This window comes from Corvus kubaryi, unplaced genomic scaffold, assembly GCF_017639235.1.
Source record: "Corvus kubaryi isolate FWS band 111438036 unplaced genomic scaffold, C.kubaryi_AGA036_p1.0 136, whole genome shotgun sequence".
NCBI lineage: Eukaryota > Metazoa > Chordata > Aves > Passeriformes > Corvidae > Corvus > Corvus kubaryi.
This window is the reverse complement of record NW_024580670.1, coordinates 8,966,507-8,977,377: the sequence shown is the minus strand read 5'-3', so window position 1 is coordinate 8,977,377 and position 10,871 is coordinate 8,966,507. Positions and strand designations below refer to the sequence as shown.

The window sequence follows — 10,871 nt, the reverse complement described above, 5'->3', positions numbered from 1 at the left end:
GAGCTCGCTCCGGAGCGCCCCCTGCAGCCGCGGGGGAACCATCGCACCTGCCCTGCTCACCGGGAGCCGCCAGCGCCCCTGCCGGCTGCGAGCGGAACTGCACCCGAGGGGAAAGGGCCCGACAGCCGAGAAGGCTGGGACTGGGTTTGTGATTGTTTGCTGTTACTGCCATAGTTATTGTTGTTTGTTTGACTGGTTATACACATATAGATATATATAAAATAGTAAAGAGCTGTTATTCCTATTCCTCATATCTTTTCCTCATTTCCCTTATATGCCCCCTAATTTCAAAATTATAATACTTTGGAGGGAAGGGGGTTGCATTTTTCATTTCAAGGGAGGCTCCTGCCTTCCTTGGCAGACACCTGTCTTTCAAACCAAGACACTGCTGGAAACACCACAACAGTGAGGGGGTCTTGCGCTGCAGCTTCCCCCTCCAGCATCCTCTGGCTCTTGCAGATGCCACCACCTTGAATTTGGAAAAGTAGCCTTGGGCACCGCATCAGCAGCAGGGAGCGTGTGAAGTTGGCACACAGGGATGTCAATTTGCTGGTGACTCAGCGTCTTGATTTATCCCATTCATGCGATGCTCCTGAGGAAAAGGCTTATTAATCAGGCCTGTGTTTTCAATGCAGCTCCATGATTTAGGGTCCCCCATGACTAAACTTTTAGCAGGAGTGGAATTATTACATGCCTTGGTGGCTTCTGGAAAGAGCTGTCAGGGTGGGGAGATGTACCAAAGTGGCAGCAAGGGGTCTGTCTTCCAGGACCCCGAGAAGGACAAGCCCACCAGGGCTGAGCACAGGTCAGGGAGTGCTGTGAAATACTCATAGAAGGCTGGAGCACATTGTGCTTAGAGGAGGTGTCCCTCTGTCCAGCCCCCCACCATAGCACAAACCACTGACCTCCTCCCTGGCTGCCAGCGCATCCTCCCGGCTCTAATTTGAGGCTCACTGTTGATGCTGGCTCTGGCACAGTGGTGGTTTCTATGGCAACTCCAGAGGAAGATGCAGGGATGCTTCCAGCTGAGGTACCACCAGCCCAGGTATCCCAAGCTGCTCCTCCCAAATCACGGGCAAACAGCCATGCAGCATATCAGGATGGACCCTGCAGTCACTGTGCCAGATAGGCACCAGAGGCAATGGAGCAGCAACATGACAATGTCTTCTGAATGCTCTTTTATGAATGGTTTCCAACTTTTCCCATGCTGTGATGCCCCTGGGACATGGCATAGCCTGCCCTAGCAGTGTGTCCGATTCTACCACACTCTGTTGGGATTCAGTTTCCTGTCTCTACAGGCTTGCAGCCCACCCGAGGCTCACGCTGGCTGTCTTCTCTAAAAGGTCAGGCATCTGTACTTGATATTTACCTGGACTTGTGAAATCTTTCTAATGTACAATGGAAGATCAAATCCCTTACCTGCTCTCTGCTTTGGGTGTGGAGCCAAGAGCAGCAAGGCTCAGGTGAGCCCATAGCACTGGGTAATTCAAGTGTCACCCCCCCTTGATCTCACAGTGCATCCCTAAATATCACCCACAGACACCACCAGTATGGAACTTACATTCCCTTCCTGGTTATTAGTAAGCAGGATTGCAGTGCTCCTGCCTACAGAAGCTGGACACAGTTGGACCCAGTTCTCCCACACACCAGCCACGGTCCATCCTTTGAGATGGGGCTGTGGTGCTGGATAGGGCCCAGGAACCCTGACATTAGACATCTCTTATTTCTTCACAACACCCTGGCAGCCCTCACCATTCTCTGCCTCTCTCACACCCTTGCTTCCTCCACAAAAGCCCCTCTCCCTCTGCTGCCTTCACCCCCCACAGCCTCTTCACCCACAGGAGATCAAGCAGGAACAAGGCTGTGCCAAGGCAAGACAACCCCTGCTCAGCTCATCCTCTCCAAACAGGGGCTGGATCTCTGCATCACATTGCTCCACTCACCCTGGAGGTGGGAGAACAAGAGTTACCCCTGCTCCACAGTATGGAGTCACTGAACTCTGCCTTGGGAGGGATTTTCCTCACAGGCTGCGGCATGTGTCTGCCCTGGAGTAGGATAACCAGAGACAACACGACTCCAGTGGGATAAAATTCCACGTGTTTCATTTATTTGAGATGCTACGTCACCTCCCAGGCACTGAGCTACAGGGCACCTCTGTGCTACATGAGACATCGACTGGGTCTACGACGACACAGCACTCACTGCTACACACACGGCACGGACACGCCGTGGCACAGATGGGGCCAGACAGGGCAGTGAGGCCAGCGACAGTCCTGCCACCGCTGCTCCCTCCACACTGCTGGCGATGGCCATCCCACCAGGCAGGAGTTTGCCCTGGGCTTCATTGCCACAGCCTGGAGGAGCTGGGAAGAGTTCCCAAAACTGCAGCTGCTCTGGTGCCTGGCATCATGGGACAGAGGCTTCCTGGAGCCAGGTCACCCTGGGTGAACACATGGGTGCTCACACACCCTGTCCCCGTCTTCAGGCACTTGATGCTTGACCAGGGCTGGTCCCCGGGGTCCCACTCAGGGCACATCACGCAGGCACAGAGCCTCGACAGCGCCACTGGGACCCTGGGCCACACCGCCGATGACGAAGAGCAGGCTAGGTGCCGGGCAGCTGGAGCAGGAGCAGCGGCCAGTGGGCATGGGGGGCAGTGGCTCCCACTTTTTCAGCGAGAGGCTGAACCCTTCCACTGAGTCCAGTGGGCAGGACTGGTTCCCTGTGGAAGACAGAATGACATCAGCCCCCGTGCAGATCCCTCCCCCCGCCCCAGGCTCTGCCTTTCCCCCTCCACATCTCTTTGATGCCTCAACAGGAGCCCTGGGCTGCATGGGCTCTGAGATCCCAGAGGCAATTAGTGGGGACACAAGAGGATTAGCAGAGTCCCCACAGGGATGGATGCTGGCACTAGTGCCACACTGCTGGATCTACCTCCCCACCCACTCCTCACCCTCCCCCCTCCCCATGCCAGCATGCTGCAGGGATAGCGGAGGGCACCTCCAGCTGCAGCAGGACTCAGGAGCAATGCCACACTGCAGGGATGCAACCAGCACCATTCCCCCAGTGATCTTGGGGGTCTGGCAACCCTCACTGCAGGGCTGGGGGTTCTGTGGCTGGCACCAGGCTTCCCAGGCAGCCCTTCCTGCTGTATTCCCTCTGCTGAGTGACAGCACTAACCTTTCCCCAGCTCTCTCGGGAGAGGGATGCAGCACTGCAGCCCTGCACAGTGGAGCTGAGCCACCATGGGCTGTGTGAGCCCAGCATGCTGCACATGAGCTGGGAAAAGCCTGGTTGGGGGGTGAAAGGGGCAAGGGGCACAATGGGACAGCCTGTGGGACAGCGCAGTAGGGTCCCCCCAGCACTTGTGAGGGCACATAGAGATGTTGCTGCAGACAGTGTTGCAGTAACCCCCTGGCTTTGCACAGCCAACCTCCCTACTGCCACGCAGATCACTTATGTGCCACAAAGAACGGGGATGGGAACATGGCCACGCGCCTACCCCCAGCATTACCGAGGCCACCAACGGCCACCACTCTTCCTCCCAGGCATCCAGCCACGAAGTCGGCTCTCTTCTCCTTCATACGGATGGTGCGGCTTGGCTTTCTCCACACACCTGGGTATGAGAGGGAGTGAGCCTTGCCCACTGGGGTTCCTCTCTACACACCAAGGCCAGGACACCCCCAGGTTAATCACTCCCTGGGACCAGGGAGCACAGGGCAGGATTCACCATGGGTGCAAGGGGTTAATGTTCAGAGCACAGATGATCATGTCCCTCAGGCACAGACACCCTTCACCAACTCACAGAGTCATCCTGGACCCACAGGATGAGGGTCCCACCTCACCCTCCAGGGATATGGAGCTCACCCTGTGCAGGATCAAACATCTCCACGGTGTTGACGAAGTGGGGACGGGAATAGAAGTTGTGGGGCCCTGGCTGCTGCAGCCCACCCAGGCTGAAGACAACCCCATCAACCATGGCACAGGCGGCGAAGGCGCGGCGGCTGGGCACACTGGGGTAGCGCGTCCAGCTCCTTGTCTCCAGGTCAAAGGCCTCGAAGGCAGTGACGGGCAGCTTGCCTTGCCGACCCCCTGTGCACAGAGGAGATGTTGTGGCTGCCAGTGCCCTGAGCTGGCACTGTTGGCGTGCTCAGCAAGCAGGATGAGGCCCGCTGGCTGCAGCACTGGGGAGCATGGAGCCACCCTGGGGTGCACCAGGTCATTCTCTGGCCTGTGAACAGCAGAAGGAGAGGGCAGAGGCACAGGGGATGCTTGGTTTGCCCCAGCAGCACCTACCCAGGACGAAGATCTTGTTGCCCTGCAGGAAGGCAGAGGCTCCATAACACGGGGTGGGCATGGAGGGCAGGGGCTGCCAGTGGTCCTTTGCTGGCTCATAGACACGGACCAGTGCCTGCGGAGAGGTGTCCGCACCCATTCCCCCCAGCGCGTAGACAGCCCCATCTGGAAAAGAGGCAGCAGTGAGGCAGGGGGATCTGTTGGCAGCGCCAAAGGGCTGGGAGTCCCCCCATGCCCTCCAGGGCAGGCAGCACAGGCACTGCTGTGCCCCACAGCCAGACACTGCTCCAGGGCAGCTGGGGGACAGTGAGTCCAGCCAGGCCTGAGCCTGGCAACGCCCTGACCTCACTGGCACCCTCTGGCCCCCCTCTCCACCCCATCCATCAGGCACAGAGAAGAGCACAAGGCCATTCTCTCTAATTATTCTCGGTAGTACCATCTCCCTGGAGACACCATGGCAACACAGCCATACTGCCAAATCCTGCTCTTGCTTCCAGTGCAGCCGGCCGGCACCCCTGCCTGCTCCCACCACTGTCCTGACATCTCCTCTGCCCTGCCGACCACGCTGCAGCCTGGTCCATGCCAGAGCATTCGCGTCCAGGGAGCAGACATGGGCACCACATACAGGGACCAACCCTGGCTCCTGGCATGCTGCTTTGTGCCAAGACTCCAAGGATGCCCAGCAAACTTTGAGCAGGAGTCACAACACGTTCTATCCCTCACCTCTCTGCACAGCTGAGATGCCCATGGAGGGCTGAGCCAGTGCCGCCTTCTTCTCCCACTTGCCCTCATCCACGTGGTAGACCTCAAGGGAGGCGAGGGGACTCTGCGCCGCATCCACGCCGCCCACCACCAAGATCTGCTTGCCCAGGGCGAGGGCGGCAGCGCCAGCCCGCGGTGTGGGCAGTGGTGGGAGCGTGGTCCAGCGCTGGGCTGGCAGGTCGAGCACCTCGGCAGTTCCCAGGGCTCGCCCGCCGCCCCCGCAGCCGCCCAGCACGAAGAGCTGCCCGTCGCGGTGCGCGGCGCTGCAGTACACGCGCCGCGTGGGCATGGCGGGGAAAGTGGCCCACGCGAAGGCGCCCGCGCCCGCCGCCATGGGCCAGCTCAGCCGCCCCGGGGGTCCCCGGGCTCTGGCCCCGCCGTGCCGCCCATCCGGCCCGGCTCGGCACTGGTCCGGCCCACGGCCTCCTGCGGGGAGAGCATCCGAGTCAGCGCCCATGCACCCACCGCTCCCCCAGCCCCAGCTAGCCAGCTCCCCTCGGCGGTGCGACAGCTCCTGCTCTGCGGGGCTCCGCACTGCACCCCGGGGCTGGCTGCCCACCCCCTCCGGGCTCCCGATTGCGCCCCACGGCTCCCTGTCCGCCCCCTCCGGGCTCCCACTCTTTGGGGCTCTCTGCCCGCACCTGCCGGAGCTCCTGTTTCCCGAGGTTCCCGCACCCCGGGCTCCCACTGCCCAGTGCTGATGGTACACAGCCCGCACTCACTGGGACTCTCGCGCGTCCGGGGCTCTCTACCCGCATCCCCCGGGTCCGTACCCGCCAGAGGCTTCCCGTTCACAATCCGGATCCCGCCAGGTTCCTGCTCTCGGCGCACCGTCCTCACTCCCGGCGCTGCCCGCACTCCCGCCCGCAGCCCGCACCCACAGGGCTCCCGCCCACAGCCCGCAGCCACCGGCGTTCCCCGGGCTCCCGCTGCAACGCCCGCACGCCTGGCGCTCCCCGGACTCCCGCCCGCAACCCCGGACGGCCGCTCCGCCGTGCCCGGACTGCCCGCTCCGCTCCGCTCCGCCCCGCCCCGCCGCAGGGAGCGGGCCAGGGCCAGGGACCGGGACCGGGATAGGGCCAGGGACCGGGACCGGGACCGCGCTCACCTCTCCGCCCGTTCCGCCGCTCTCCCCGCCGCTCCGCGCCGCCGCCCGCCCCGGGCCCGCCCGCTGCCGGTAGGGGCGGCGCCGCGTCCGCCCCGGCCCCCCCCCGGCCCGGCCCCGCTCCCCTCCGCCCTGCCCTCCCGGTGCCACCGGCCCGCCGTGCCCTCGCCGCATTCACCACGCCGGGAAGGAGCCACCACAGGAAGAGGGGCTGAAGAGACCCTGGCTCTTCGCTCCCTTGCTGCACGCTGCTGGTGCCAGAGTCACACAAGGCCGGGCTCAAGGAGTCGAGAACCCACCGTCCTACCCTGGAGAGAACCCCTGTCCTGTCACCACTGCAGGGACAGAACACGAGCTCAGCCCTACTCTGAGCACGACCTTGCTGGGGTCTCTCAGCAGCGTCAGGAAAGGTGCACATGGGTCTCAAACCCTCCACCAACACTTTTGTCCCCACTTGGCTGAGCCAGGCAAATGAACACGCTGGGAAAGGCGCTTCCCACCCACCAGCACAGGCAGAGCCAAGGGCAGGCAGGAAACTCACACAGAAATGAGCTAAAAAGATTTGCTTTAAAAACAGACAGAAGTGACAAGGCATCCTCCAAGAACACCACACCACAAATGGCACCTGGGAATGCTGCTGATAACACTGCACTCATCCTGGCACCTGCTCTGCACCAGCCATCACTGAAGGAGCGGGAAGGGAGGTGTGAACGCTGCGAGGCTGCCTGCACACAGTATGGTGGAAGGGACCTGCCTGGTGACTGCAGGGGGATGGTGAGCCCCAGCCCTCACATAGAAGTGGGCACCATGGGCAATGCTGCCAAGGAATGGAAAACCATTTCCTCCAAGAATCCCATCACACAAGCTCCCAGGATGCTTGTGTTTGCTCAGGGAGGCTCCTGATAGGATTCAACGCCCACATTGCACATTGGAGAGGTAACAGCTTGAAGCAGGAGCCCGCCTGGGACTTTGCCTGCATGCAGCAGGAAGCGAGAGGTGTCCCAGTCTGGAGCCACTCAGCCCCATGAGGTGGCATCACTGTCCATCCCACTGCTGGCTTGGGGTGTCCTTCTCCATGCAGGCCAGGTAGCGGTCGTAGTTCTCCTCACACGTCCTCACACAGTGCAGGAAATAGTCCTCATTGGCGATGGCCTCCAGCAGATTGGTTTGTACCAGGCAAATGTTGTACAGCTCCGAGGTGGGCACACTCCTGGGACTGCTGCTGCCCTGCTCTGAGAACACCTGCAGGGAGAGCAGAGCTTGGCAGCAACGCACACACCCTGTGGTGCGCTCTGCCCTCCTCTCAACCAGGCACCTCCATGCTGGCTGTGTGTTGGGGGCAGAGGGCAGGGTGATCCTATCTCCACTCCAGCAGCAGAAGGTGATGTTTCTTGAGATTTCCCCCTCTCCCAGAAAGTGCCTTTGACTCTGAACCAGCATGCCACACATGGCCTGGTGCTCCCTTAAGGAGAAAGGCCACACCATGTAGCTGGAAGAAAATGGCTCTGTGGAGCAGCTGACTCCAGGCAAACCTCTGCCAACAGCTCTTCCTTTAGCTGCCAAAGCAGGGAACGGGGACTTCACCTTCTGATCTTCACCATGGCCTGCTTAAAGCCACCTGGCAGAATCTGTTTCACTCCCAGTGCTGCTCTGTCACCACCACTGACATGGGGACAGCTCTGCAGAGCTAGTGACACAAGAGGAGGGGAGAATGGCATTCAACCTACTGATCCTGGCTGCAGGACAGCAAGGTCCCAGCAGTGAGGATGAGCCCTGCTGGGAAGGTGCTTGGCTGCTGCCCAGACTCCCACGCGGTCTGCTGCCACCATAACTGGATCCTACCTGTGTGACCCAGCATGGGAGCAGACCCAGGGCTGGCTGCATGGCTGCCATGAGATTAGCAGAGCAGCCTGACTGACCAGCTGTGCAGGCTACCAATGCCAAAGGAGGAACTCCTTGATCAGACAAATAGCCTGAGGCTGAAATGCAGCAAGTGGAGCTGTGTGAGCCATGCTCCAGCTGCTGCAGATGTGCATGCAGCAGCCATTGCAGTAGCTCCCCTCAACCAGGCATGGCACATACCAAACTCTATTCCTGACAGGTCTGTCCAAGCAATGACAATTCCTGCCACCAACTACAAATCCATACGCTGAGAGGGCTTGTATGGAAGGGAATATCCAATGAGCATCCCATCCCTTGCCATTCCTGGGCTGCCTGGCAAACACTGCAGACAATTCACTGACTGCTGCATTATTCCCCCCTGCACTGTCTCCATATGGATGGAAACAGGCAGGGGTTGAGACTCGCCCATGGACCTGCAGCTCTTGTTTGAGCATTGACAGCTGTCCAATGGCCAGGCAGTTCTGTCTGCATAAACATTCTGTTTCCCAAGTGTGCTCCCCACAAACACTGCCCTTTCATTCAGATGGGTGACAGGGCTGGCAGCCCGGATATCAGCGCTGCTGCCTCCAGGCATGGGGCTGACTCGGTGGGGAGCAGAGGCAGCCACCACCTGCTGTGCATTGCTGATGGCTGATCTCACCCTCCCTGTGCATCACTGCCATCGACACTGGTGGCACAGGATGCAGTGATGCCAGGGCTATGCCTTGATCCCCCCTTTACAGCCTCATGCAAAGGGGACAAAAATATGTCTGACCTCACCAGGGACACCCCTAGGGCAGGCTGCTGGTACCAGAGGGGCCTTCAAACACCTACCTGGGGGTGAACAATGGTATCTGCATCGTCCAGCCGGATGTTGTCATCAATGAAGATGTGGTGAACGTCAGGATCGTGGGGGTCTATCCACAGGGGCTTCCCACCCTGGGAAGAGAACTGATTTCTGGCCCACCTGAAACAGTAATTGGGAGAAGGAACAGTCAGGGGAGGGAGAGGGTCACAGCTCCCAGGTAATGGCAGACTGTACTGCAGGCCCAGGGCACCGTCTGAGCCAGAGAAGCAGGACAGAGAACGTCCTGTCCTGCTGCCCACGGCCTCCTGGTAAAGGCGTATTTTGTATCAAGGTAACAAATCAGGGAATCTCTGGAGAAAAGCAGGATGCACACCAGGGAATGGGGACCTCAGGAACAGTGTGAGAGTCCCGTCAGGCTGCCCACAGGCAAAATGGGGAGTGTCTAAATGATAAGGACTCCAACAACATAAAGACTTCAAAACTAGGAGCTATCCCAGAAACTAAGAGAATCACAGGAAAGAAGATCATGCCCAATTCACTTCCTTAATGCCCTGTTTCTCACCAATCAAAGTGGTCTTGGAAGCCTCCAATTCCCTCAAAGGAGCTGAAGTAGCTGTAAAGCTTTTTTCTGTCTTCCCGGGTGGCCAGACGCTCTGCTCCCCGTGTTAGCACCACCTCTCGCTTGCTGCAGCGTATCCGGCCAGGGGTGAGGTCCACAGGGAGCTGCAGGACCACAGAAAATGGGGAAGGACAGGTTTCCAAAGCAGACAGGTTTCATGCACTGGCAGAGACACCAAGTAGCAGGGTGGAGACTCCCCACCACTACAGTGTGGGAGGATGGTGCTGGGGAGATGGCAGGAGGAGGCATGGAATGCATCCAACCAAAAATCATCCCCTTCCCAGGGATGGAAAGGAACAACCTCCTAGCTGCACATTGACCCCATTTCAATCTTTGCTACACGAAAACACTCCAAGAAATAACTGAAGCATCTTCTAAAGCTCATTCCCAGCACTCCTGCCCAGTGTGCTGCCAGTGGCAGGAGAGTGCAGCTGCGATCCCGTCAGGGCCAGGGAGGCCTGCTCTGCTGCAGCCTCAGGAGAAGGCATGCTCTCCCCAACCCAGGATATCCCAAGAGGAGACCATTCCACATAGGATCTGCACACATATGCTCCCCCACAGCTAACAGCTTCATCCAGAGAACCCGGTGCTTTTAAAAGCAGTTTGGCCAAGCAGCTGGAGAAGAGTCTGACGGAGGGGGGGCTCCGTGGAACCACCCGGCTGCCCTTCCCCATCACGACGGACCCTCAGGGCGCCACTCACCGACACGTCCCGCAGGGCGGGGAACTGGGGGTGCTGCCCATCCAGAGCGCTGCTGACGGCCTGCAGGGCGCGGGGCAGGTCGGTGCCGAAGGTCCTGAAGACAACGGCGAAGGCCCTGCCATCCCGGTGCAGCGTGTCCAGGAGGCGGAAGAAGGCGGGCAGGATCAGGTGGTAGCGTTTGCCGGGCTCCCCTGGCACCGACAAGACGTCCTGCGGCCGGCCTGGCCACTCCAGCAGTCGCAGGTGGCGGGCGTGGAGGTCGCGGAAGCGTCGGCCCGGGCCAGCCTCGGTGAAGGCGGGGTCCCGGCCGTGGCGGCTGTAGTAGCTGAGGGCGCCGGGGCACGGGGGGCGCAGGGACGGGCGGTCGCTCACCCACTCCCACTCGCCTGGAAGAGAGGAACGTGCTCAGCCCCCGCCACCGTCACACCGGGTCCCCCGTACCCCCGGCCCCGGCGCTCACCGGCGGCCCCGGCGCGGCCCCAGGTGACGGTGCTGAGAAAGGTGTTGAGCGCCGCCCGCGGGGCCTGCCCCGTCACCTTGTCCGCCACCACCACCGTGTTGTTGAGGTCCACGTGCAGAACCAGGCGCCGTCGCCGCCCGGCCCCGCCGCTCATCGCCCCGACACCGACACCGACCCCGTTACCTGGTGACGGCGCCTCTTCCGCCCGCGCCGCTTCCGCCGGCGGCGCCCCCTGCCG

The 10,871-nt window shown here is 60.5% G+C and overlaps 2 protein-coding genes across 5 annotated transcripts; both read right to left on the bottom strand.

Annotated features, from left to right (window-relative positions):
* Nucleotides 1-2,085: 2,085 nt before the first annotated feature.
* Nucleotides 2,086-6,202, bottom strand: KLHDC8B (kelch domain containing 8B). 4 transcript variants are annotated; one of them, XM_042015968.1, is made up of 6 exons: nucleotides 6,167-6,202; nucleotides 5,020-5,484; nucleotides 4,297-4,461; nucleotides 3,868-4,092; nucleotides 3,503-3,616; nucleotides 2,086-2,722 (listed from the first exon to the last, which is right to left on the bottom strand). In XM_042015968.1, exons 2-6 carry the CDS (start codon nucleotides 5,390-5,392, stop codon nucleotides 2,526-2,528), a joined length of 1,074 nt encoding a protein of 357 aa, XP_041871902.1. In that variant the 5' UTR covers nucleotides 5,393-5,484; nucleotides 6,167-6,202; the 3' UTR covers nucleotides 2,086-2,525. The 4 variants fall into 4 exon arrangements, with proteins under 4 accessions (XP_041871902.1, XP_041871894.1, XP_041871886.1 ...); XM_042015960.1 differs by lacking the exon at nucleotides 6,167-6,202 and adding an exon at nucleotides 5,832-5,917; XM_042015952.1 differs by lacking the exon at nucleotides 6,167-6,202 and adding an exon at nucleotides 5,781-5,865.
* A 509-nt stretch (nucleotides 6,203-6,711) lies between these two features.
* LOC121658749 lies at nucleotides 6,712-10,810 on the bottom strand. Its single transcript, XM_042015982.1, has 5 exons — nucleotides 10,634-10,810; nucleotides 10,174-10,559; nucleotides 9,415-9,575; nucleotides 8,879-9,011; nucleotides 6,712-7,405 (listed from the first exon to the last, which is right to left on the bottom strand). Exons 1-5 carry the CDS (start codon nucleotides 10,785-10,787, stop codon nucleotides 7,199-7,201), a joined length of 1,041 nt encoding a protein of 346 aa, XP_041871916.1. The 5' UTR covers nucleotides 10,788-10,810; the 3' UTR covers nucleotides 6,712-7,198.
* Nucleotides 10,811-10,871: the final 61 nt, after the last annotated feature.